Source organism: Orcinus orca, chromosome 16 (assembly GCF_937001465.1).
Source record: "Orcinus orca chromosome 16, mOrcOrc1.1, whole genome shotgun sequence".
Taxonomy (NCBI): Eukaryota; Metazoa; Chordata; class Mammalia; order Artiodactyla; family Delphinidae; genus Orcinus; species Orcinus orca.
In genome coordinates this window covers 61578822-61604957 of record NC_064574.1, presented here as the reverse complement: position 1 = coordinate 61604957, position 26136 = coordinate 61578822, and the positions used below count along the sequence as shown (strand labels likewise).

The window sequence follows — 26136 nt, the reverse complement described above, 5'->3', positions numbered from 1 at the left end:
ATTAACCATAATTAAAAGTAATTATCTGTGTTTCTAATAATGTGTTATATTATTCGTTCTTTCTTCGTATGAGTATATGTTTTTTTAATGATGCTAACAACTGAAATTGCCCTCAACACACTTAGATGATAAGGAAGTGAAATGCTATTTTTCACATGTCTAAATACAAAACAGATTTCCTATTTGAGGTACTCAGGTCATGTGCAGTTAGGATTATTCCTATTTGTAGTATAGTTTTTGCTAAAATAAAGTGTGAAATATGTAAATCCTGTATTTAATTTCCAGGTGTAGAAATCTGGCAGTTCATTTTTCTGGCAGTTCTTTTTTGACACTTTATGCTTTTAAAAAATGCTGCTAGTACACTGTTCGCCAGCAGAAGCCAAAGTGCTTGTGTTTTGGGGGCTGGTGTGAGGATGCAGAGTGGCTGCTGTGACCCAACACCAAGTTTGTCATTGTACTGATAGGAGTTCCATGTTTAAATCCTGTCTACAGGTTTGACATTCATCCTTTTGTCCGTTCAAGGATCACTGAAGAAAAGATTTCATTTCATTCCGCTGCATCACTGGTAGTTCAGAAGCCAGATGCTTGCCAGATAGGAGCCTTCAGATCCTGCCTTTTGTGCCCCTTTTTCCCAAATGCAAAAGAACTAAAATCTGCTGTATATTTTTAAATCTCCACTTCCAATGTAGAACTAATTATAGAATATAAGTAATAGCTAAATGGATGTTTACTATACAATTCTTCAAACTTTTCTATGTATTTAACGTTTTTCTAATGTTGGGGGAAAATGGAACTGTGCCTTCTAGAAACCTTGTATGTTTCCAACAGAGCAGGGCAGTTTGGGTGGTTCTTGATGATCTGCAGGTTCCAGGCACCTGTGAGCTAACAAATGGATGTCTAGGTGATGGCTTACCAGCCCCCCCTCCCACCCACTGGGGGGCTGCGGGAACACTCCCCTCTTACCCTTCCAGCCATCACAGTCATGCTATTCAACCTACTCATGTTGCTCACACCTTCCTCCACTCTTCTTTCTCTTCCTCACCTCCTTTCCTGATGCTTTGCAAAGATTGGGACAACTACCTCTGAAGACTGGGATCAACACCATCTCTAAAAACGTGAACCTTTTGCCCACTGCAGGACAGGGAGGGAGCAGAGGAGGCACTGGCATTTAAGTGTCTGCCATGTGCCAGGCACTGTAACATGTGCTATTTTGTTTTCTTACTTAATCCTCACAATAACCTATTTTATAATTGAGGAGACTGAGACTCACAGAAGCTAAAGGAACTTGCCCTGAGTCTCAAAACCAGTAAATGACAGAACCCAGATTTTCATCCCAGATCCCGTTCATGCTCTTTCCAGAATGCCTGCTGTCTTCTCACATATCCATTTGTGATCCTTCCCCACCACCAGAAATGCCTTCTGACATGCTTTCCATGCCACAGGGAATCCTTGGGATTTCTTTGCCTTGGGGACTCTATAGGAAGTAAAAAGATAAAGTTGGGAGTTGTTGTTTACTCATATTAACGTTCCAGCACCTAACAAATGATGCGTTATGGTCACTCAGAGAAAGGTTTAAATAAACAAGTGAACAAGAGAACCCATAATACACTAGGAACACGTCTTCCTACCCAGCTTCTGATAGGAGAAGGCCGTGCAGACTGCTTTTTCCCTTTTGAACAGTATAAGGCCATGCTTGGAATACTTTCACTTGCTTTGCTAAAGGTCGGGCAGGGTGGAATGACATTCTTTTCATAATCATACCAGTATCCAGCTTATTTTATTGTCTTACCTGCTACTTAGAGTGAAAGAGCCATATGAAGGTGGGAGTAGACTGACTGTGGATGCCTTGGAAAATCTCAGGTCAGAAGTCCATTCATGCTTGCCTAATCACATATTTTAAGGGAAAGTAATTTAAAAGGAAGTCAAACTCATGTGATGCTACAGAAATCAGTATTCAGACCACCCTTTTTTGAGTGTTAATCAGTTGTCAAATAGTTGATGTAAAGAATCGGGGAATTCTTGGGAATGACCATGAGGTACATTAGTTCATCATCTTAAATGAATGATTCTAAATTCTTGGAAGGGATTAGTTTCTAGTTTGCTGTAGTCACAAATTACCCCCAGAAGGGTCTTCAAAAACCAAACCAGGATGCAAGAAGCATGTGGTTTCTTGGTGTCAGAACATCATCTGGTAGGTGGTCCTCTGTTCTCAGGGAGCTGAAATGATGTTCTCCATGTCAGGAGCAGCCCATCAGGAAGTACCTTGTTCTCTTCTCCTGGTAAAGCCATCCTAGTTGATTCGTCAGATTAAATTGTTAGTGCTAAAGCACTAAATGGAGATGATTTTGAAACTCGTACTCATTTGTATTAAAACAGTAGCCTTCTGTGTCTTTAAAAAACTGGTGCTAATATGATAAAAGTGTCCACAGGTTCCAATTCAACCATAAATTTAATTTTGAATAACCATTAGCAATATTTGAGTCTGCAACCCTCATAGTAGCATCTTTCAGGATAAACATCTGTAATTGATTTCAGTGGCAATACTTCACCAAGTAATAAGAGTACTATATTTTATATTTTACCTTGTTTCAGTATAATCCTCATACTCATAAGAATAATATTTACTTTATTGATGCTACTTTAGAATCATAGCTATATTCTTTGATTCTTTCCAGTTGAAAAGCATAAATTCAGAGGTTTTGATTTGGGTCTTATCTTTAATTTGTCATCTCATCATTAATTTGACTAAATATGTAATGTGAATGTCCATTTAATAGGATAGCTAAATTAGTGAATATAGTGATGCTATTAGAATTTAGAGTAGCATTGTCCACATGGTCACTAGGTTTCTTTCTGTTCTCTTCTTTCATCCCTAGTGTCTCTCCCTCCGTTAGCGCAGATCATTTGGCTACAGTGGGCATCAGATAAAGTTTGGGTGCCCAAGCAGAGAGGGAGAGTTGGATCCTTTCATGAGTAAGAAAACCCCACCTACCCCTTTCCTCTGTCATCATTTGTGAAACAGTAGTTTACTTCCAAATTTGAGCCTGTTCAGTTGACATTATGGAGTTTATTCCTTCTCAGGTTGGGTTTACTGGGTTTATGAGAAAACTAGAAACAACCAAGGATGACAATTTCCAAAGAGGTGAAATGTCTTCCAAAACATGTAGGATTAAGATACTCATGCTAGGGCTTCCCTGGTGGCGCAGTGGTTGGGAGTCGGCCTGCCGATGCGGGGGGCACGGGTTCGTGCCCCAGTCCGGAAGGATCCCGCATGCTGCGGAGCGGCTGGGCCCATGGGCCGTGGCTGCTGAGCCTGCGCGTCCGGAGCCTGTGCTCCGCAGCGGGAGAGGCCACAGCAGTGAGAGGCCCGCGTACCGCAAAAAAAAAAAAAAACAAAAAAGATACTCATGCTATAAAATTTGTTGTTTTTTAGGTAACTGTCTTTGAATTTTTTTCTTATGTGTCATTTCTACTTACAAATGCTGGTAACTATGGAATACTGCACTAATTCATGTGAATGGAAGCGGGGGCTGAAGATTAGTCTAGATTGTAGGAGATTCTTTTTTTTTTTTTTTTTTGCGGTACGCGGGTCTCTCCCTGTTGTGGCCTCTCCCGTTGCGGAGCACAGGCTCCGGACGCGCAGGCCCAGCGGCCACGGCTCACGGGCCCAGCCGCTCCGCAGCATGTGGGATCTTCCCGGACCAGGGCACGAACCCGTGTCCCCCGCATCGGCAGGCGGACTCTCAACCACTGCGCCACCAGGGAAGCCCCCCCGCCCCGTAGGAGATTCTTTTTTTTTTTTTAATTGAGATATAGTTGATGTACAATAGCAGATACATTCTTTTAAGGAATGAGCGGCACCTATAACTGTGTGAACAACAGTGTTACCTGATAAAGCCACATACTTGTGGAGCTGGAAGGGACCTGGAGGTGATCTAGTCCACCCTCCACGATGTTACAAAGGAGAACTGGGGAGGGTGTGGTCAGAGAAACTGTGTCTTACTCAAGGTCACAAAGCCAATTAAGTAACAGAGCTGTGTATACCCATTTAACATAACCAGACAAGTAGTGATTTACTGTTGGCATAGTGGTTTGTCACACGTTAAGTGGATCTTTGTGAAGTCCTTGGCATTTTTTTTTCTTTTAAAATATATTCAATGAAATATTTGAGCATTGTTTTTTAAAGCCAAATAATATTTTTTAAAATTATAATAAAAAGCAGCAGTCCCCTGCCACCCACATTCTGTCCCTCAGAGGCAACCAGTTTCAACTCTTTCTTTTGATAATTTACCGTGTTTCCAAGTAATGTACTTATTGCCACTTCTTCATTTTTCTGTTTATCCATTGGCTTGCAAATACAGTAGTCTAGTCCATTTTTATGATCCTGTACTGTGTGCAAAGCAAGAACTGCCTGTTGTTTTTAAAGTTTTCCTCAGCTCTCTATGTTGTCTCTGTTTCCTCAGAGTTCTTCCTCTCTGAATATTGGTCTGTTTTGGTTTTTGTCTCTCGAAGCCTTTCTTCAAAAATGTGACTATTTGGGGGCATCCACTACTTAAGAAAGAACTAAAAAGGGACGAGAAGTTCTTGGAGGCAGAACTTACTGATGGTTTTGCTCTGTAGAGTGATGAGATGAGAAGCTGGCTTTGTAATTATGTATCTTTTCTCTGAGGCTTATGCTTTTCTTTAGGGATTGTGCTTTTTGCGATCTACTTAAGAAATCTTTGGCTAAACTAGAGTCATAAGACTTTTTTTTCTATAAGTTTTATTGTGATTTTTGGTTTTATGTTTAGGTATACGATCTATTTTGAGTTAATTTTTATGTACAGTGTGAGGCATGGGTACAAGTTCATTTTTTTGCATATAGCTGTCCATTTGTTCTGGCACCATTTTTTGAGAATACTGTCCTTTCTCTGTTCAATTACTGTACCTTGACTCCTTTGTCAAAAACTAGTTGGCCATATTTGTATGTGGTCTATTTCTAGATTCTGTTGTATTCCATTGATCTATATGTCTTTCCTTAGACCAGTTCCACATTGTCTTGATTTATAGTAAAGCTTTTTTTTTTTTTTTTTGGTACGTGGGCCTCTCACTGTTGTGGCCTCTCCTGTTGTGGAGCACAGGCTCCGAGTGTGCAGGCTCAGCGGCCATGGCTCACGGGCCCAGCCGTTCCACGGCCTGTGGGATCTTCCTGGACCGGGGCATGAACCTGTGTCCCCTGCATCGGCAGGCGGACTCTCAACCACTGTGCCACCAGGGAAGCCCTATACTAAAGCTTTATAGTGAGTCTTGAAATCATATAGTAGATCCTTCAACTATTTTCTTCTTTTTAAAAAGTGCTTATTCTTTTTTTTTTTAATTTATTTATTTTTGGCTGTGTTGGGTCTTTGTTGCTGCGCATGGGCTTTCTCTAGTTGTGAAGAGCGGGGGCTACTCTTTGTTGTGGTGTGCAGGCTTCACATTGCAGTGGCTTCTCTTGTTGCAAAGCACAGGCTCTAGGCGCATGGGCTTCAGTAGTTGTGGCACACGGGCTCAGTAGTCGTGGCTCGTGGGCTCAGTAGTTGTGGTGCATGGGCTTAGTTGCTCCACGGCATGTGGGATCTTCCCGGACCAGGGCTCGAACCCATGTCCCCTGCATTGGCAGGTGGATTCTTAACCACTGTGCCACCAGGGAAGCCAAAACAATGCTTATTCTAATTCCTTCACTTTTCAACAGAAAGTTTAGAGTCATTTGTTGATTTGTACAAAAAGCTTGCTGGGACTTTGATGGGGATTGTGTTGAATCTATAATATCATTTTGGGGAGAATTAACTTTATTGAGTCTTCCCACTTATGAACATGGTGTATCTTTTCACTTATTTAGGTTTTCTTTGATTTCTCATATTGGAGTATTATATTTTCCATTATGCAAATTTTACATATGCTTTACTGAAGTTGCCCCTAAGTATTTTACTTTTCGATGCTATTGTAAGTCATATATTTTTAAAGTTCAATTTCCATTCATTCATTGCTAATAGAAAGAAATGCAGTTGATTTATCTATTTTGACCTTGTATCCTTGGATCTTAACTAAATTCACTTATTAGTTCTAATAACTTTCTGTAGACTGTTTGGTATTTTCTGTTTAGACAATCATATATGTAAAAAAAAGGCAATCGTATTTATCTCTGTCCATTGGACCTTATGAATTTCATTTCTTTCTCTTGCCTTATTGCACTGGCAAGGGCCTCTAGTAACAGTGTTGAATAAAAGTGGCAAAAGCCAACATCGGTGTCTTGTTCCTGATCTTAGGGCAAAAGCATTCAGCATTAAGTATGATACTAGCTGTAACGACTCAGTTCTTTTAGAAATTGATTTTCTGATTTGCAGCTTGGGGGAGATAAGCCTGACTGCTGGTGCTCTGGGTACTGATTGGTGGAAGGAAGCTGGAGACCTCACTTCTCAGTATGTGGAGGATGCTGCTTCCCCATTTAGAAAGTTCTTAAGTGCTTGATCCCACTCTCCACTGCTGGACTTGGTGCCTCTCTGAGGGGATCAGTTTCTCCAGAGATAAAACCTCCTGTCCAGCTCCTATTGGCCTTGGGGGAATGCTAGTCCCCTGGCTTCACAGGGATGGGGGTGAGGATCCTAGGACAGCCTTTCCCCCTGTTGGCGTAGCACAGTCCTTATCATCTTATCATCTGCTTCTTCCAGGGATCTGGTGCCTGTTATTTGCTGAGACTTTGCAGGGCTCTATCGGGTGCATCAGCTTTTTATACAGCACTTAGATTTCTGTTCCCCCTGTATTGCAACACTCTTTGGCACTCTTCTTCTTACTTGTCCTCTCCAGAGAGAGTGTCACCAAGGTGAGCTGACATCCCGTCCTCTCCTGCTGCCTCTCCTGTTCTCTGTGCCTTTGTAAGGATATTTCTGTCTCCCTACAGATAAATACCTGCGTTCAATTGGTCGTGTTTAACTTCCTGGAAATTTTTAAAAAGCAGTTTATCTTCTAAAGTAGTTGGGCTTTTGGTATGGGGAGGAGTCGTTTTGGTTTGATTATATTACTGGCATGATTAGTAAATCCTTTCATTGGAGCCAAAAGTAAATTTTAGTTGCAAAATTAAATTTCATCCTAGCCTCTGAAAATTTCAGATGTTCTGAATTCAGCTCCAATTAGTTGTATGTTGAGTGTAGGTTCTTAAATTTAGGAATTTGTATTAATGTCTTTCATGTTTGTTATTGATTAATCTTTTCTGTGTTGAATTAAAGTGAGTTAGCAATAAGGGATTGTTTAACCAGGTTCAAACCACATTCTTATAAAAAGTTTTTCTGATTGAATGTCATGGTTTCTTTGTAATCCAGAACCAAGTTTTCTCTCCTTTAGGCTAATTTATAAATAAACTGAGTAGTCACATATACAACACATTTGTATATTCTCTCCACCCCCCACCATTCATTCCACAAGAGATGTTCTTTATTCCTGGGTACTATCATACAGACATGCCGTACTTAATGTTGATTTTGCTTTTCAAACTCAACTTCTTTATTAGAAATAAGAATCACAGTTGATCAGCCATCTCTAAGGAATTGCCTTCTGAATTGGGCCTAGGCTATCTGACATCCTCCCCTCATCCATCCAGACCGTGCCCAAAAACACAGGAACAGTCATGCTCGTGGAATTTGAATTCAGCATGAGAGTTTGTGAAAACAATAAAAATGCATTTCCTAGCTCCCACTTCCCCAGATTTTTCCAGTTCATTTTGCCCTGGGAAGATGGGGTGGGGAGCAAGGCTGTGAAGCGTTTCAAAGAGCACTCGGCTTGGAGGACACCCTCAGATCTACCAGACCAGCCACACAACCTGGGGGAAGTCACTCATTCTGAGGATGAGGTTTCTTGCCTGTAAGATGGGAATGAAAACACATGTTCAGCTTCAAATGATTATAGACAAGTATCAAATGAGAGAATTTTGTAAACTGGGCGGCCCTTTAAAATGAAAGGTGGTTATTATTTTATCCAGCAGCATGAACTTCCCAGCCAACTAAAGGACTTATTCTGTCTTTAAGACTTACTTGAAAGCTACGGGACTAAAAACCGTGTGGTTCTGGCGTAAGGGAAGACAAATAGATGATGACACAGAATAGAGAGTCCAGTTTGTGGTCAGTTGATTTCCAATAGGGTTGCCATTCACCAGTTCCTCCCCGGCATCTCTGGGGACATTTATGTGTTATTCCAAATCATGAGAAATATCAGTTGAGAAATTAAGATAAAGGGGCAAAATCTGTGGGAATTAAACTTTAACCATCAGCATAGGCATTACTAGTTCAAAGGAATTCTCTGACATAAGGTTGAAAGCAAGCATGGAATCACTGTCAAAGGTTACGGTCAACATTTCTGAAATCAGGACAGGAGCAGGTAGGAGAGAAAGGGCCACAATCAAATCAGTCATTCTTGCTTGTCACTGTTGCCATGTTGTTAAGTGTGTGTTCGTGGCCTTGTCTGCTACTAACAGTGAATCATTCTTGTAAATAAGAATATATTAACGAGATTACATACAGCAGTACACTTTATAAAAATCCTGCGAATCTTGTTCCAAGAAGTAAGTTTTGGAAGCAGTCCTTAAATTGGCAGTTTTGAAACATGTACTGTTAACCTTGCTAGGATATCCGAATGTTACGTTGTCTTAATAGAATCCAATAGTGTTTCAGTGTTTGAATATTTGCTGTAGCTACAGTTCTTGGTAAATACTTTTATAGACGAAATTCAGAGACAAAATGTAAATGTCACTGAGGAATACTCCAGTGTAAAATCATTCGATCTAAAATCTGAATTAGAACAAGCGGTATCAGTTTTAACAGCAAAACGAAAATCAAGGCAAGCAGACAAAATATTTTCATCTCTAAAAAGGGAAATGAGGGACTTCGTTGGTGGTCCAGTGGCTAGGGCTCCGCACTCCCAATGCAGGGAGCCTGGGTTCGATCCCTGGTTGGGGAGGTGGATCCCACATGCTGCAACTAAGGATCCCGCATGCCGCAACTGAAGATCCCACATGCCACAACTAAAAAAAAATTTTTTAATAAGAAAGGAAATGAGCTAATATAAAGCAATATGTAGTTTAACACCCAACTTGTATTTGCTTTGGAAACACTCGGAACAGTTTGATCAACATAGCATAACATGAGAGAATCTTTTCTCTATCTGGAATATTGTCTTGTGACAAATATTAATGCTTGTGTGTTTTAAAATCTCATTTAAGAATAACTTTTAAATAATAAACATCTGTGACATCTTTCAATTTTTAACTGATATTTATTGGCCATCCATTTAGTGTTAATGTTTTATTCTTTTAATGTTTTCTGTTATCAAATGTCTGTATCAGGTAGAGATTATTTTTACATGTTTTTGAAATATATAATTTTGTCATAGTATATTGGTTCATAATAATAGTAACCCAGGGACTTCTCTGGTGGCGCAGTGGTTAAGAATCTGTCTGCCAATACAGGGGATAGGGGTTTGAGCCCTGGTCCGGGAAGATCCCACATGCCACACAGCAACTAAGCCCTTGTGCCACAACTACTGAGCCTGCGCTCTAGAGCCCACAAGCCATAACTACTGAAGCCGGCATGCCTAGAGCCCGTGCTTCTCAATAGGAGAAGACACCGTAATGAGAAGCCTGCACACTGCAACGAAGAGTAGCCCCCGCTCGCCACAACTAGAGAAAGCCCACGCCCAGCAAAAAAAAAAAAAAAAAGTAACCCATACATTTATTATTATATCTTACTTTACCGAGCTAACCCCTAAAATTTTATTTATTTATTTATTTATTTATTTTTGGCTGCGTTGGGTCTTCGTTGCTGCATGTGGGTTTTCTCTAGTTGCAGCGAGCGGGGGCTACTCTTCAGTGCAGTGCACGGGTTTCTCACTGCAGTGGCTTCTCGTTGCGGAGCACGGGCAGCAACGTCCGATGGGAAATATAGGGTGTATGGGGGCAGATAAGCCCACCACTGGGACAGTGGACTAGGTGGAAGAGTGCATGTCATGGAATTCATTAAGGTGAACAGATACTGTCTTTGCAACTCGACTGCCTTGCGGAAGATAAAGCTAGAAAAGCCGACGGGGACCCAGATGACAGAGGGTCCTGGTTGCTGTGCCAAGCAGTTAAAATTCAGGTTGGCGGTAGAGAGCCGTGGAAGTCTTGCAGCTGGGAGTATCTGATCAAATCTCTGCTTTGGAAGAAGTTTGCTAACATTGGGAGGAATGGGTTTGAAGGGCAAGGGAGGTTGGGAAGAGTAGGACAGGGGGGACTAGCCAATTAGGATCCTGTTTTAAGAGTCAAGGGGCAAGATAGGAAGAGCGCCCGACAGCAGCGTGAGGAAAGAGCTGGAATGGTGGCTGAGAGTAAAACGAGCAGGACTGGAGGGCGTTTGGAGGTGTGGCCCATGGGAGGTGCTCATCATGTGGGTAGAATATTGGTTAAATGAGGGGATGAGCTGACGGGCTCAGGCACTGAAGAATGAAGAGGCACAGATGCCGACTCCGAGGGATCCTTTCCAGCCTGGCTGTCTGGAAAGGGACTCTGTTGTATCAGATGAGACATTCTGTTAATGGGTCAAGGCAGCTTCTTCCACGTATCTCTAGGCTGGCGATATACTTATTAGTCATGTGTAAGCACACACAGAGTTCAGTCCTAGATTGTGCCACAGCAAGCAGGCATCAGAAGATATTCCTTGAGGGAATTCCCTGGTGGCCCAGTGGTTAGCACTCCGCGCTTCCACTGCAGGGAGCATGGGTTCAATCTCTGGTCGGGCAACTAAGATCCCGCGTGCCGCGCAGTGCAGCCAAAAAAATTAAATTAGAAAAAAAGAAGATAATCCTCAATGAAATTTACTTTTCCTTATTTGTTTAAACATCATGCTTCCTCCAGTTTGTTTTGTTTTGTTTTGCTTTTAACTTGGAAATAATTTCAAACTCTGTAAAAGTCACAAATATTACAAAGAACACCCATATATTCTTTATCCGGCTACCTTGATTGTTAACATTTTGCTGTTTTTTGCTTTATGTGCATACGCTCTCTCTTCCACCCTTCCCCTTCCTCTCTCTGTATATAAACACTCTGTGTTGCCTTCTCTCCCTTTTTCTCTCCATACCGCAGCCCCCAACACACTTGTTTTTTTCTGAACCATCTGAGAGGAAGTTAGATACATCATGGTCCTTAATAGTTTCTTGTATAACTGTAGTATAGTTATCAACCTCGGTAATTTAACATTGATATAATACTGTAATCTACTGTTTATATCCCATTTTATTATTTGATCCAATATTATCTTTATGGCTTTTCCCTCTAGTATAAGATCCAGTCTGTCATAATGTGTTGCAGCTAGTTTTCAATGTCTCTTTGGTCTTTTTTATGACAACAACATTTTTGAAGGACACCAGCCCCTCACCCCACTTTTTTTCAGTAAGGTGTTTTTCCTTTGGGTTTGTCTGATGTTTCTTCATGATTATGTTCAGGTTATACAATCCTGAGTAGAATGTGCAAAAGTGATGCTATGTCCTTCTCAGGATATCAGTCTCAGGAGAGACACTTTTAGACCCTGCAAATAGCCTACTCTTCATCAGAATATCTCCCCTGATTTAGCACCTCTTAATTTTTGCGTCAGTCATTCTTCACGTGATGGTTGCCAAAGGATGATTTGCCAACTCCATCTCTCTCTCCACCTTTACCATTTCCTAGTCAGCATTCAACCAGGACTAAGAGCTCTCCCTCCTCTCTCTGTCTCTCTGTATTATGTATCGGTATAGATCCATGGATTCCTGTTTTTTTCAATGGTTTAGAATTTATTACTGCCCCCTAATTATTTTGGTGCTCAAATATTTGGCCAGTGGGAGCCCTTTCCACCTGGCTCCTACATCCCTGTGACATGCCCCATCATTTCTTGAGCAGTTTCCTACTTTCTGGTATTGCAAGATGTTCCGGACTCATTTTGTGCCTCTTTTACCCCAGCCGAGCTCATCTTGTGCAACTTTTACCCCAGCCCTGTAATCAAGCACTTCTTCGAGGAGCCCTGTGTTTTTTCAGTGGGGTATGGTTTAGACATTAAAATCTGGACACTAGATGTGCTTATGGCCATTAGGTTTTTTGGTTTTTGTTTTTGTTTTTTAGGTCCTTTCAGTGGGCAGAGCTGGGAAATAGGGGCATGGATATACATAGATACTTCCCATACATATATGCGTACACATAAACGTGCACACATACACACATACTTATTTTAGAAATCCCAAGCCCGGGCCTATATCTCCAGTTCCATTACATCCCCACAGCGTTCTCCCTTGCCTTCCCCCATATCTGTCTTCCGACTACATGAATACATTTACTAATTTGCTGAGCATTATCATGTATCCAAATATTTTCAGAATTGCTTCACTCATTCAACTACAGAAGCAAATCTACTAAATAGTTCAGGATTTTTTTTTTGGTATTCCCCCTGACATTTCACCCAAGACTGGAATAAATTGCCCTTTTGCACTTTGCTTTCTTCACTGGAAATAATTTCATATCTGTTCTTTGAGATCTTCATTCTTTCTTGTAACTGCTTAGTTACATTGACTGTACATAGCGTAGTTTATTCAACCAATTTCCTATGCTTAGACATTTAGGAACTTGGCAATAATATATCATAACAACAAATAAAGCTGCAGTGAGTAATCTTGTACATAAGTATTTTTGCATTGTTGGAGGTGCATCTTCTGAGTTCCTAGAAGTGGGATTGCTGGCTCAAAGAGTAAATGGATATAAAGTTTTGTTAATAGTGCCACATTCCCTTCTGTAAGAGTGAGTTGTACCATTTTTCATTGTCACCAGCAATGTATGAGTGCCTATTTCCCCACTCTCAACGACAGAATATTTCATCAATCTTTTGGATATTTTTGCCAATCTAGTGGGTGAGAAATGATATTTCAGTATCATTTTATTTTGCATCATGAATGGAGTTGAACATCTTTTCATGTATTTAAGGGGTGTGTGTGTGGGGGGGGTGAGCTATTTATTCATAGCTTTGCCCATTTTCCTGTAGGATTTTGGGGGTTTTTTCTTCAATTTTGAGTGTTACTTGTGTATTAGGGACATTAGCCCTTTATCTGTGATATATGTTACAAATATTTTCTCCTGGTTTGTCATTTGTCTTTTGACTTTGCTCATGTTATTGATAGCCATGCAAAGGATTTTTATGTGATCAAATTTATAAATCTTCTTATAAATTTGGATTGTGAGTTATAGTAAAGCCTTTTTTGACACCCAGGTTTTAGAGGAATTCATCCATGTTTTCCTTCAGTATTTGTATAGTTTCATTTTTCACATTTAGATATCTAATCCATTTTGGCGTTTTTTTTCTTTTTTATGGGTGAAGGATGGGCCTAACTTATCTTTTTCCTGTTGTCCCACCACCATTTTTTTGGAAGTTCATCTCTGCCCCGGTAATTTGACATACCACCTTTATCATCTGCTAGATTCCTATGTGCAGTTGGGGCTATTTCAGGACTTTGTATTTCTTGAAGTACTTTGAATGCTGGGGGTTCCAGCTGAGTTTTCATTAAACATTTACATCTCAGAGGCTGCTAGGTTCCAGGGTTTACAGCACAGAGGAATATTTAGGCCTCTTACCCTTTCACAATGGATAGGTGTGTCCTTACTATTTTCTTACTTAACACTTTCTGAATTTTCCAAATTTTCTGAAACCAGCTGAAAATTGTTTTAGTCTTTAAGAAAATTTTAAAGGTATTATCAGTTTTTAAACAGTGAACTTTAGCATGAATTTCTTTTTTTTTTTCATTTTAACATCTTTATTGGAGTATAATTGCTTTACAATGGTATGTTAGTTTCAGCTTCACAACAAAATGAATCAGTTATATATATACATATGTTCCCATATCTTTTCCCGCTTGCGTCTCCCTCCCTCCCACCCTCCCTATCCCACCCCTCCAGGCGGTCACAAAGCACCGAGCTGATCTCCCTGTGCTATGCGGCTGCTTCCCACTAGCTATCTACCTTACGTTTGGTAGTGTATATATGTCCATGCCTCTCTCTCACTTTGTCACCGTTTACCCTTCCCCCTCCCCATAGCCTCAAGTCCATTCTCTAGTAAGTCTGTGTCTTTATTCCTGTTTCACCCCTAGGTTTTTCATGACATATTTTTCCCCTTAAATTCCATATATATGTGTTAGCATACGGTATTTGTCTCTCTCTTTCTGACTTACTTCACTCTGTATGACAGACTCTAGGTCTATCCACCTCATTACAAATAGCTCAATTTCGTTTCTTTTTATGGCTGAGTAATATTCCATTGTATATATGTGCCACATCTTCTTTATCCATTCATCCACTGATGGACACTTAGGTTGTTTCCATCTCTGGGCTATTGTAAATAGAGCTGCAATGAACATTTTGGTACATGACTCTTTTGAATTATGGTTTTCTCAGGGTATATGCCCACTAGTGGGATTGCTGGGTCATATGGTAGTTCTATTTGTAGTTTTTTAAGGAACCTCCATACTGTTCTCCACAGTGGCTGTATCAATTTACATTCCCACCAACAGGGTAAGAGGGTTCCCTTTTCTCCACACCCTCTCCAGCATTTATTGTTTCTAGATTTTTTGATGATGGCCATTCTGACTGGTGTGAGATGATATCTCATTGTAGTTTTGATTTGCATTTCTCTAATGATTAGTGATGTTGAGCATTCTTTCATGTGTTTGTTGGCACTCTGTATATCTTCTTTGGAGAAATGTCTATTTAGGTCTTCTGCCCATTTTTGGATTGGGTTGTTTGTGTTTTTGTTATTAAGCTGCATGAGCTGCTTATAAATTTTGGAGATTAATCCTTTGTCAGTTGCTTCATTTGCAAATATTTTCTCCCATTCTGAGGGTTGTCTTTTGGTCTTCTTTATGGTTTCCTTTGCTGCGCAAAAGCTTTCAAGTTTCATTAGGTCTCATTTGTTTACTTTTGTTTTTATTTCCATTTCTCTAGGAGGTGGGTCAAAAAGGACCTTGCTGTGATTTATGTCATAGAGTGTCCTGCCTATGTTTTCCTCTAAGAGTTTGATAGTTTCTGGCCTTACATTTAGGTCTTTAATCCATTTTGAGCTTATTTTTGTGTATGGTGTTAGGGAGTGATCTGATCTCATACTTTTACATGTAGCTGTCCAGTTTTCCCAGCACCACTTATTGAAGAGGCTGTCCTTTCTCCACTGTACATTCCTGCCTCCTTTATCAAAGATAAGGTGACCATATGTGCGTGGGTTTATCGCTGGGCTTTCTATCCTGTTCTGTTGATCTATATTTCTGTTTTTGTGCCAGTACCATACTGTCTTGATTACTGTAGCTTTGTAGTATAGTCTGAAGTCAGGAAGCCTGATTCCTCCAGCTCCGTTTTTTGTTCTCAAGATTGCTTTGGCTATTCGGGGTCTTTTGTGTTTCCATACAAATTGTGAAATTTTTTGTTCTAGTTCTGTGAAAAATGCCAGTGGTAGTTTGATAGGGATTGCATTGAATCTGTAGATTGCTTTGGGTAGTAGAGTCATTTTCACAATGTTGATTCTTCCAATCCAAGAACATGGTATATCTCTCCATCTATTTGTATCATCTTTAATTTCTTTCATCAGTGTCTTATAATTTTCTGCATACAGGTCTTTTGTCTCCTTAGGTAGGTTTATTCCTAGATATTTTATTCTTTTTGTTGCAATGGTAAATGGGAGTGTTTTCTTGATTTCACTTTCAGATTTTTCATCCTTAGTGTATAGGAATGCCAGAGATTTCTGTGCATTAATTTTGTAGCCTGCTACTTTACCAAATTCATTGATTAGCTCTAGTAGTTTTCTGGTAGCATCTTTAGGATTCTCTATGTATAGTATCATGTCACCTGCAAACAGTGACAGCTTTACTTCTTCTTTTCTGATTTGGATTCCTTTTATTTCCTTTTCTTCTCTGATTGCTGTGGCTAAAACTTCCAAAACTATGTTGAATAAGAGTGGTGAGAGTGGGCAACCTTGTCTTGTTCCTGATCTTAGTGGAAATGCTTTCAGTTTTTCACCATTGAGGACGATGTTGGCTGTGGGTTTGTCATATATGGCCTTTATTATGTTGAGGAAAGTTCCCTCTATGCCTACTTTCTGCAGGGTTTTTATCATAAATGGGTGTTGAATTTTGTCAAAAGCTTTCTCTGCATCTATTGAGATGATCATACGGTTTTTCTCCTTCAGTTTGTTAATATGATGTATCACGTTGATTGATTTGCGTATATTGAAGAATCCTTGCATTCCTGGAATAAACCCCACTTGATCATGGTGTATGATCCGTTTAATGTGCTGTTGGATTCTGTTTGCTACTATTTTGTTGAGGATTTTTGCATCTATGTTCATCAGTGGTATTGGCCTGTAGTTTTCTTTGTGACATCCTTGTCTGGTTTTGGTATCAGGGTGATGGTGGCCTCGTAGAATGAGTTGGGGAGTGTTCCTCCCTCTGCTATATTTTGGAAGAGTTTGAGAAGGATAGGTGTTAGCTCTTCTCTAAATGTTTGATAGAATTCGCCTGTGAAGCCATCTGGTCCTGGGCTTTTGCTTGTTGGAAGATTTTTAATCACAGTTTCAATTTCAGTGCTTGTGATTGGTCTGTTCATATTTTCTATTTCTTCCTGATTCAGTCTTGGCAGGTTGTGCCTTTCTAAGAATTTGTCCATTTCTTCCAGGTTGTCCATTTTATTGGCATAGAGTTGCTTGTAGTAATCTCTCATGATCTTTTGTATTTCTGCAGTGTCAGTTGTTACTTCTCCTTTTTCATTTCTAATTCTATTGATTTGAGTCTTCTCCCTTTTTTTTTTTTGATGAGTCTGGCTAATGGTTTATCAATTTTGTTTATCCTTTCAAAGAACCAGCTTTTAGTTTTATGGATCTTTGCTATCATTTCCTTCATTTCTTTTTCATTTATTTCTGATCTGATTTTTATGATTTCTTTCCTTCTGCTAACTTTGGGGTTTTTTTGTTCTTCTTTCTCTAATTGCTTTAGGTGCAAGGTTAGGTTGTTTATTCGAGATGTTTCCTGTTTCTTAAGGTAGGATTGTATTGCTATAAACTTCCCTCTTAGAACTGCTTTTGCTGCATCCCATAGATTTTGAGTCGTCGTGTCTCCACTGTCATTTGTTTCTAGGTATTTTTTGATTTCCTCTTTGATTCCTTCAGTGATCACTTCGTTATTAAGTAGTGTATTGTTTAGCCTCCATGTGTTTGTATTTTTTACAGATCTTTTCCTGTAATTGATATCTAGTCTCATAGTGTTGTGGTCAGAAAAGATACTTGATACAATTTCAGTTTTCTTAAATTTACCAAGGCTTGATATGTGACCCAAGATATGATCTATCCTGGAGAATGTTCCATGAGCACTTGAGAAAAATGTGTATTCTGTTGTTTTTGGATGGAATGTCCTATAAATATCAATTAAGTCCATCTCGTTTAATGTATCATTTAAAGCTTGTGTTTCCTTATTTATTTTCATTTTGGATGATCTGTCCATTGGTGAAAGTGGGGTGTTAAAGTCCCCTACTATGAATGTGTTACTGTCGATTTCCCCTTTTATGGCTGTCTGTATTTGCCTTATGTATTGAGGTGCTCCTATGTTGGGTGCATAAATATTTACAATTGTTATCTCTTCTTCTTGGATCGATCCCTTGATCATTATGTAGTGTCCTTCTTTGTCTCTTCTAATAGTCTTTATTTTAAAGTCTATTTTGTCTGATATGAGAATTGCTACTCCAGCTTTCTTTTGGTTTCCATTTGCATGAAATACCTTTTTCCATCCCCTTACTTTCAGTCTGTATGTGTCTCTAGGTCTGAAGTGGGTCTCTTGTAGACAGCAAATATATGCGTCTTGTTTTTGTATCCATTCAGCCAATCTGTGTCTTTTGGTGGGAGCATTTAGTCCATTTACATTTAAGGTAATTATCGATATGTGTGTTCCCATTCCCATTTTCTTAATTGTTTTGGGTTCGTTATTGTAGGTCTTTTCCTTCTTTTGTGTTTCTTGCCTAGAGAAATTCCTTTAGCAGTTGTTGTAGAGCTGGTTTGGTGGTGCTGAACTCTCTCAGCTTTTCCTTGTCTGTAAAGGTTTTAATTTCTCCATCAAATCTGAATGAGATCCTTGCTGGGTAGAGTAATCTTGGTTGCAGGTTTTTCTCCTTCAACACTTTCAATATGTCCTGCCAGTCCCTTCTGGCTTGCAGAGTTTCTGCTGAAAGATCAGCTGTTAACCTTATGGGGATTCCCTTGTGTGTTATTTGTTGTTTTTCCCTTGCTGCTTTTAATATGCTTTCTTTGTATTTAATTTTTGACAGTTTGATTAATATGTGTCTTGGCGTATTTCTCCTTGGATTTATCCTGTATGGGACTCTCTGTGCTTCCTGGACTTGGTTAACTATTTCCTTTGCCATATTAGGGAAGTTTTCAACTATAATCTCTTCAAATATTTTCTCAGTCCCTTTCTTTTTCTCTTCTTCTTCTGGAACCCCTATAATTCGAATGTTGGTGCGTTTAATGTTGTCCCAGAGGTCTCTGAGACTGTCCTCAGTTCTTTTCATTCTTTTTTCTTTATTCTGCTCTGCAGTAGTTATTTCCACTATTTTATCTTCCAGGTCACTTATCCGTTCTTCTGCCTCAGTTATTCTGCTATTGATCCCATCTAGAGTATTTTTCATTTCATCTATTGTGTTGTTCATCATTGTTTGTTTCATCTTTAGTTCTTCTAGGTCCTTGTTAACTGATTCTTGCATTTTGTCCATTCTGTTTCCAAGATTTTGGATCGTCTTTACTATCATTATTCTGAATTCTTTTTCAGGTAGACTGCCTATTTCCTCTTCATTTGTTAGGTCTGGTGGGTTTTTATCTTGCTCCTTCATCTGCTGTGTGTTTTTCTGTCTTTTCATTTTGCTTATCTTACTGTGTTTGGGGTCTCCTTTTTGCAGGCTGAAGGTTTGTAGTTCCTGTTGTTTTTTGTGTCTGTCCCCAGTGGCTAAGGTTGGTTCAGTGGGTTGTGTAGGCCTCCTGGTGGAGGGTACTAGTGCCTGTGTTCTGGTGGATGAGGCTGGATCTTGTCTTTCTGGTGGTGTGTTTTGGGGTGTCTGTAGACGTATTATGATTTTGGGCAGCCTCTCTGCTAATGGATGGGGTTGTGTTCCTGTCTTGCTAGTTGTTTGGCATAGGATGTCCAGCACTGTAGCTTGCTGGTCGTTGAGTGAAGCTGGGTGCTGGCGTTGAGATGGAGATCTCTGGGAGATTTTCGCCGTTTGATATTATGTGCAGCTGGGAGGCCTCTTGTGGACCAGTGTCCTGAAGTTGGCTCTCCCACCTCAGAGGCACAGCGCTAACTCCTGGCTGCAGCACCAAGAGCCTTTCATCCACACCGCTCCTTAATTTGGGATGATTCGTTGTCTATTCATGTATTCCACAGATGCAGGGTACATCAAGTTGATTGTGGAGCTTCAATCCGCTGCTTCTGAGGCTGCTGGGAGAGATTTCCCTTTTCTTCTTTATTCTCACAGCTCCCAGGGGCTCAGCTTTGGATTTGGCCCCATCTGTGCGTGTAGGTCGCCGGAGGGCGTCTGTTCTTTGCTCAGACAGGACGGGATTAAAGGAGCCGCTGATTCGGAGGCTCTGGCTCACTCAGGCCTGGGGGCTAGAGAGGGTCACGGAGTGTGGGGCGGGCCTGCGGCGGCAGAGGCCGCCGTGACGTTGCTAGCCTGAGGCGCGCTGTGCGTTCTCCCTGTGCGTTCTCCCAGGGGAGTTGTCCCTGGATCCCGGGACCCTGGCAGTGGCGGGCTGCACAGGCTCCCCGGAAGGGGGTGTGGATAGTGACCTGTGTTCGCACACAGGCTTCTTGGTGGCGGCAGCAGCGGCCTTAGCGTCTCATGTCTGTCTCTGGGCTCCGCACTTTTAGCCGCGGCTCGCGCCCGTCTCTGGAGCTCTCTTAAGCAGCGTTCTTAATCCCCTCTCCTCGTGCACCAGGAAACAAAGAGGGAAGAAAAAGTCTCTTGCCTCTTCGGCAGGTCCAGACTTTTCCCCGGACTCCCTCCCGGCTAGCCGCGGTGCACTAACGCCCTGCAGGCTGTGTTCACGCCGCCAACCTCAGTCCTCTCCCGGCGCTCCGACAGAAGCCGGCGCCTCTGCTCCCAGCGCCGCCCGCCCCGGCGGGCAAGCAGACAAGCTGCTCGGATGGTGAGTGCCGGTCGGCCCCGATCCTCTGCGCTGGAATCTCTCCGCTTTGCCCTCCACACCGCTTTGCTCTCCGCACCCCTGTTGCTGTGCTCTCCTCCGCGGCTCCCAAGCTCCCCCACTCCGCCACCCGCAGTCTCCGCCTTCGAAGCTCCCCCACTCCACCACCCGAAGTCTCCGCCCGCGAAGGGGCTTCCTAGTGTGTGGACACTTTTCCTCCTTCACAGTTCTCTCCCGCTGGTGCAGGACCCGTCCCTATCCTTTTGTCTCTGTTTATTTTTTTCTTTTGCCCTAACCAGGTACGTGGGGGGTTCCTTGCCTTTTGGGAGGTCTGAGGTCTTCTGCCAGCATTCAGTAGGTGCTCCGTAGGAGTTGTTCCACGCGTAGATGTATTTCTGGTGTATCTGTGGGGAGGAAGGTCCGCGTCTTACTCTTCCGCCATCTTCCCGGAAGTCACCTAGCATGAATTTCTAATAACTCTCCCCCCAGAATACTACCTTTGGTATTCTCCTTTTCTTCATATCCCCTCAATAAAAGATGTTTCCAAAAGCTGCATATAACACAGGTGAAGAGATGACAGTGGGAGGCTGGCCAGCCAGGCTTAACAGGCCATCTGCTCTGAGCTCTCTCTGTTCTGCTTCCTATGGCTTCTGAGCACCACCACCTTCTTCACATGAGTGAGGAAGTGTAAGGAACAGGGAAGAGTAACATTGCAGAACTTGAATCATCGGGTAGCCCGAGTTTTTTGTTTTTGTTCTTGTTTTTTAATTTCGCTGTGCCGGGTCTTAGTTGCGGCAGGCAGGCTCCTTAGCTGTGGCATGCGAACCCTTAGTTGCGGCATGCGTGTAGGATGTAGTTCCCTGACCAGGGATCGAACCCTGCCACCAGCATTGGGAGCGCAGAGTCTTAACTACTGGACCACCAGGGAAGTCCCCCAAGTTTTTGATATGTAACATTTTAAAGCGTTCACTTCGGGACTTTGCTGGTGGCACAGTGGTTAAGAATCCGCCTGCCATTGCAGGGGACACGTGTTTGAGCCCCTGGTCCAGGAAGATCCCAAATGCCATGGAGCAACTAAGCCCGTGCACCACAGCTACTGAGCCTGCACTCTAGAGCCCGCAATCCACAACTACTGAGCCCACGTGCCACAACTACTGAGCCCATGTGCCACAACTACTGAAGCCCGGATGCCTAGAGCCCATGTTCCACACGAAGCCACCGCAATGAGAAGCCTGCGCACTGCAATGAAGAGTAGCCCCCGCTTGCCACAACTAGAGAAGAAGCCCACTCACAGCAATCAAGACCCAATGCAGCCAAAAATAAAGTAAATAAATAAATATATTTAAAAATAAAATAAAGCGTTCACTTCCTAGGGAGGGCTGACACAGGAGCTTGCTCATGTTCTCTCTCTCTCCCTCTCTGCACCCCACTCTGTGCCTGAATGGCCTCCCTTAGGGGGAATGACTAGATTCTTTATGCTTTTCATAACGTGGGGGCTATAAAAAAAAACCTGTTTATAAGACTCATTTAGAGGAGACAGGACTCACACTGGCCCTGTGGTCTCTGTTATTATCAAGTTCTGATTCAGGGAACATATTTTCTTAAGGAAAATCAGGACATGTAATCTGATCTAATTCAACATGTCAAATCCTATAAAGCTTTTAAAATGAAGCCAGGTTTAATTATAATCTTGACAAGTCACCTTTTTGGAATGGAAGAGAATTATATGAAGGTGGGGTATACCTTTTAAGTGTTCAAATGCACGAGCGGTGTGACAGCCGGCAGACTCAAGAATTCTCCTGCTCTACTGTGTATCCATCAGGCAGCATGCAAGTAACAATGCTATCTTGTGATTTAATGTAATCCAGACTGTTATTTTGTTATGGTTGCTCTACTGTTCTACTCTTCTGTTAGGGTAACTCTATCAAAATAAAGACCAGGAATTTTCTTTAAAATTTTTTTCTTTTAAACACTATGAACAGCTTAGATTTGTGTATATCTGTGCACAAGCCTGGTGTAGAAGTTTCTTCTGAATAAGCTTGTTGTGGGTAAACTTTCAGACTTCAGTTCACAGTAAGGTCTTTAACTTGCACCTCCAGGCAGCAGCTACCCATGTTGTTTGATTGCTAGTTAAGTGTTAATAGAATTAAGAGTGTTAAAATATTTTTATAGGTTTAGTCTTCCACTTACTCTCAACACCTTTCATGTTGTTCCACTTGCATTTCAGTCTCACAGCCACCAGCACAGTAGGAAAGAGAAATCTGAGTCCCAGTCAAGCAGAAGGTGTCCTGGAGGCCAGAGTATCAGGGGAGATTTCTGACACTGAGCTTGAGCAGACAGATCCCTGTGCAGAATCCCTCTCAGAGGGAAGGAAAAAGGCCAAGAAATTAAAAAGGATGAAGAAGGACCTTTCTCCGACAGGTGTGTATTGAATCTCACTAAGGTTCTAGAGCTGTGTCTTCTTTAATGTTCTAGAAACTCTTATTTGGGGGGAGAGATTATAGCAGGGCTTCAGTCGATAACAAAGCCCATGTAGCCTAAAACGGGACCAGATGTTTTTCAGATCATTTTAATTTAATTTGAGCAATCTCCGAAAAGCCCTGGCTCTTGATAGAGTGAGGCTTGGTGGGGGCCTCCTTGTTAAAGATGGTTAAGTCTGTTTTGGTAACCTTCTCTCTGTCCTCCACGGTTTAGAGGCTTTGCTGATGTATGTAAAGTCACCTCAATATTTTAAATGTATATGTGAATTTGCACAGAGGCCTGCTCCTACATGTGTTATTTTCAGTAGCAGAGTTTTCACTGTTCCCAGCAAAACCCCAGGCCACCTGAATTTCTCTCGTAAGCAGAATTATGTAAGGAGTAAAAGAAACAGGAAATGAACACATGTTGTATGCCTACTGTGTGCTAGACACTGGAGCCTTCTCTTTCCTGATTGAATTTCATTCTCACAACAGCCCTGACATAGGGACTCATCCTTGTTTCAGTGATGCAGAAGTCTGGACTCAGAGAGGCGAAGAAATATGCAGGTCCAGGTAGCTAGTAAGAGCAGAATGAGAAGGTGAGCCAAGTCCCGTATCCTCTCTGTCCTCCAGACATGCTGTGGAGGCCCCATGAGCTAACCCAGCCCTTGGTGCACAGACCCTCTGCAGGACCCGAGTACCAGGCAAGGAAGGGGCTTGCTGGGAAGCCAGCATCTGTGAAAGGCCCTGCTCAGGAGATTGGGCCAGAACCTGGTCAGCTAGCAGACATGGTGACAGAAATTACAGCCACTGCTGACCAGGTGTTTGCTGATGACCCTGCACTGCACTTCATGCTTTTATTTTTTTTTATCTTTATTTTTTCTGTTTTTTTTTAAACGCATTTATTTTTTATACAGCAGGTTCTTATTAGTTATCTATTTTATACATATTAGTGTATACATGTCAATCCCAATCTCCCAATTCATCACACCCTGCTTTCGCCCCTTGGTGTCCATACATTTGTTCTCTACATCTGTGTCTCTACTTATGCTTTGCAAACCGGTTCGTCTGTACCATTTTTCTAGATTACACAAATGTGCGTTAATATATGATATTTGTTTTTCTTTTTCTGACTTACTTCACTCTGTATGACAGTCTCTAGGTCCATCCATGTCTCTACAAATGACCCAATTTTGTTCCTTTTTATGGTGGAGTAATATTCCATTGTATATATGTACCACATCTTTTTTATCCATTCATCTGTCGATGGGCATTTAGGTTGCTTCCATGACTTGGCTACTGTAAATAGTGCTGCAGTGAACACTGGGGCGCATGTGTCTTTTTGAATTATGGTTTTCTCAGGGTATATGTCCAGTAGTGGGATTGCTGTGTCATATGGTAATTGTATTTTTAGTTTTTTAAGGAACCTCTCCTTAGTGGCTGTATCTATTTACATTCCCACCAACAGTGCAAGAGGGTTCCCTTTTCTCCACACCCTCTCCATCTTTTGTTGTTTGTAGATTTTCTGATGATGCCCATTCTAACCGGCGTGAGGTGATACCTCATTGTAGTTTTGATTTGCATTTCTCTAATAATTAGTGATGTTGAGCAGATTTTCATGTGCCTCTTGGCCATCTGTATGTCTTCTTTAGAGAAATGTCTATTTAGGTCTTCTGCCCACTTTTTGATTGGGCTGTTTGTTTTTTAAATATTGAGCTGCATGAGCTGTTTATATATTTTGGAGATTAATCCTTTGTCCTTTGATTCATTTGCAAATATTTTCTCCCATTCTGAGGGTTGTCTTTTCGTCTTGTTTGTAGTTTCCTTTGCTGTGCAGAAGCTTTTAAGTTCCATTAGGACCCATTTGTTTATTTTTGTTTATTTCCATTACTCTAGGAGGTGGGTCAAAGAAGATCTTGCTGTGATTTATGTCAAAGTATGTTCTTCCCATGTTTTCCTCTAAGAGTTTTATATTGTCCAGTCTTACATTTAGATTTTTAATCCATTTTGAGTTTATTTTTGTGTATGGTGTTAGGGAGTGTCCTAATTTCATTCTTTTACATGTCGTTCAGTTTCCCCAGCACCACTTATTGAAGAGACTGTCTTTTCTCCATTGTATATCCTTGCCTGCTTTGTATAGATTAGTTGACCACAGGTGCATGGGTTTATCTCTGGACTTTCTATCCTGTTCCATTGATCTATATTTCTGTTTTTGTGCCAGTACCATATTGTCTTGATTACTGTAGCTTTGTAGTATAGTCTGAAGTCAGGGAGTCTGATTCCTCCAGCTCCGTTTTTTTCCCTCAAGACTGCTTTTGCTATTCAGGGTCTTTTGTGTCTCCATTACAAATTTTAAGATTTTTTTGTTCTAGTTCTGTAAAAATGCCATTGGTAATTTGATAGGGATTGCATTGAATCTGTAGATTGCTTTGGGTAGTATAGTCATGTTTACAATATTGATTTTTCTAAGAACATGGTATATCTCTCCATCTGTTTGTGTCATCTTTGATTTCCTTCATCAGTGTCTTATAGTTTTCTAAGTATGGGTCTTTTACCTCCTTAGGTAGGTTTATTCCTAGGTATTTTATTCTTTTTGTTGCAATGGTAAGTGGGAGTGTTTCCTTAATTTCTCTTTCTGATCTTTCGTTGTTAGTGTATAGGTTAGTGTATAGTGCATAGATTTCTGTGCATTAATTTTGTATCCTGCAACTTTACCAGATTCATTGATTAGCTCTAGTAGTTTTCTGGTAGTATTTTTAGGATTATCTATATATAGTATCATGTCGTCTGCAAACAGTGACAGTTTTATTTTGTCTTTTCCAATTTGTATTCCTTTTATTTCTTTTTCTTCTCTGATTGCCATGGCTAGGACTTCCAAAACTATGTTGAATAGTAGTGGTGAGAGTGGACATCCTTGTCTTGTTTCTGATCTTAGAGGAAATGCTTTCAGTTTATCACCATTGAGAATGATGTTTGCTGTAGGTTTGTCATATATGGCCTTTATTGTGTTCAGGTAGGTTCCCTCTATCCCCACTTTCTGGAGAGTTTTTTTGGTCATAAATGGGTGTTGAATTTTGTCAAAAGCTTTTTCTGCCTCTATTGAGATGATCATATGGTTTTTATTCTTCAGTTTGTTAATATGGTGTATCACATTGATTGATTGGCGTATATTGAAGAATCCTGGCATCCCTAGGAAAACTCCCACTTGATCATGGTGTATGACCCTTTTAATGTGTTGTTGGATTCTGTTTGCTAGTATTTTGTTGAGGATTTTTGCATCTATATTCATCAATGATATTGGTCTGTAATTTTCTTTTTTTGTAGTATTTTTGTCTGGTTTTGGTATCAGGGTGATGGTGGCCTCATAGAATGAGTTTGGGAGTGTCCCTTCCTCTGCAGTTTTTGGAAGAGTTTGAGAAGGATGGGTGTTAGCTCTTCTCTAAATGTTTGATAGA

At 41.1% G+C, this 26136-nt stretch overlaps 1 protein-coding gene across 3 annotated transcripts in view; it reads left to right on the top strand.

The window, feature by feature from the left end:
- Positions 1 to 26136, top strand: part of PARN (poly(A)-specific ribonuclease) — a 167423-nt gene that overhangs the window by 128249 nt on the left and 13038 nt on the right. For 2 of the 3 annotated variants that reach the window (XM_004270162.3, XM_033428759.2), the window contains one exon: positions 22450 to 22643. The exons of the other annotated variant lie outside the window; for it this stretch is intronic. In XM_004270162.3, the coding sequence (XP_004270210.1) occupies positions 22450 to 22643 (194 nt within the window). The remainder of the gene's footprint in view (positions 1 to 22449; positions 22644 to 26136) is intronic. 3 annotated transcript variants of the gene reach the window in all.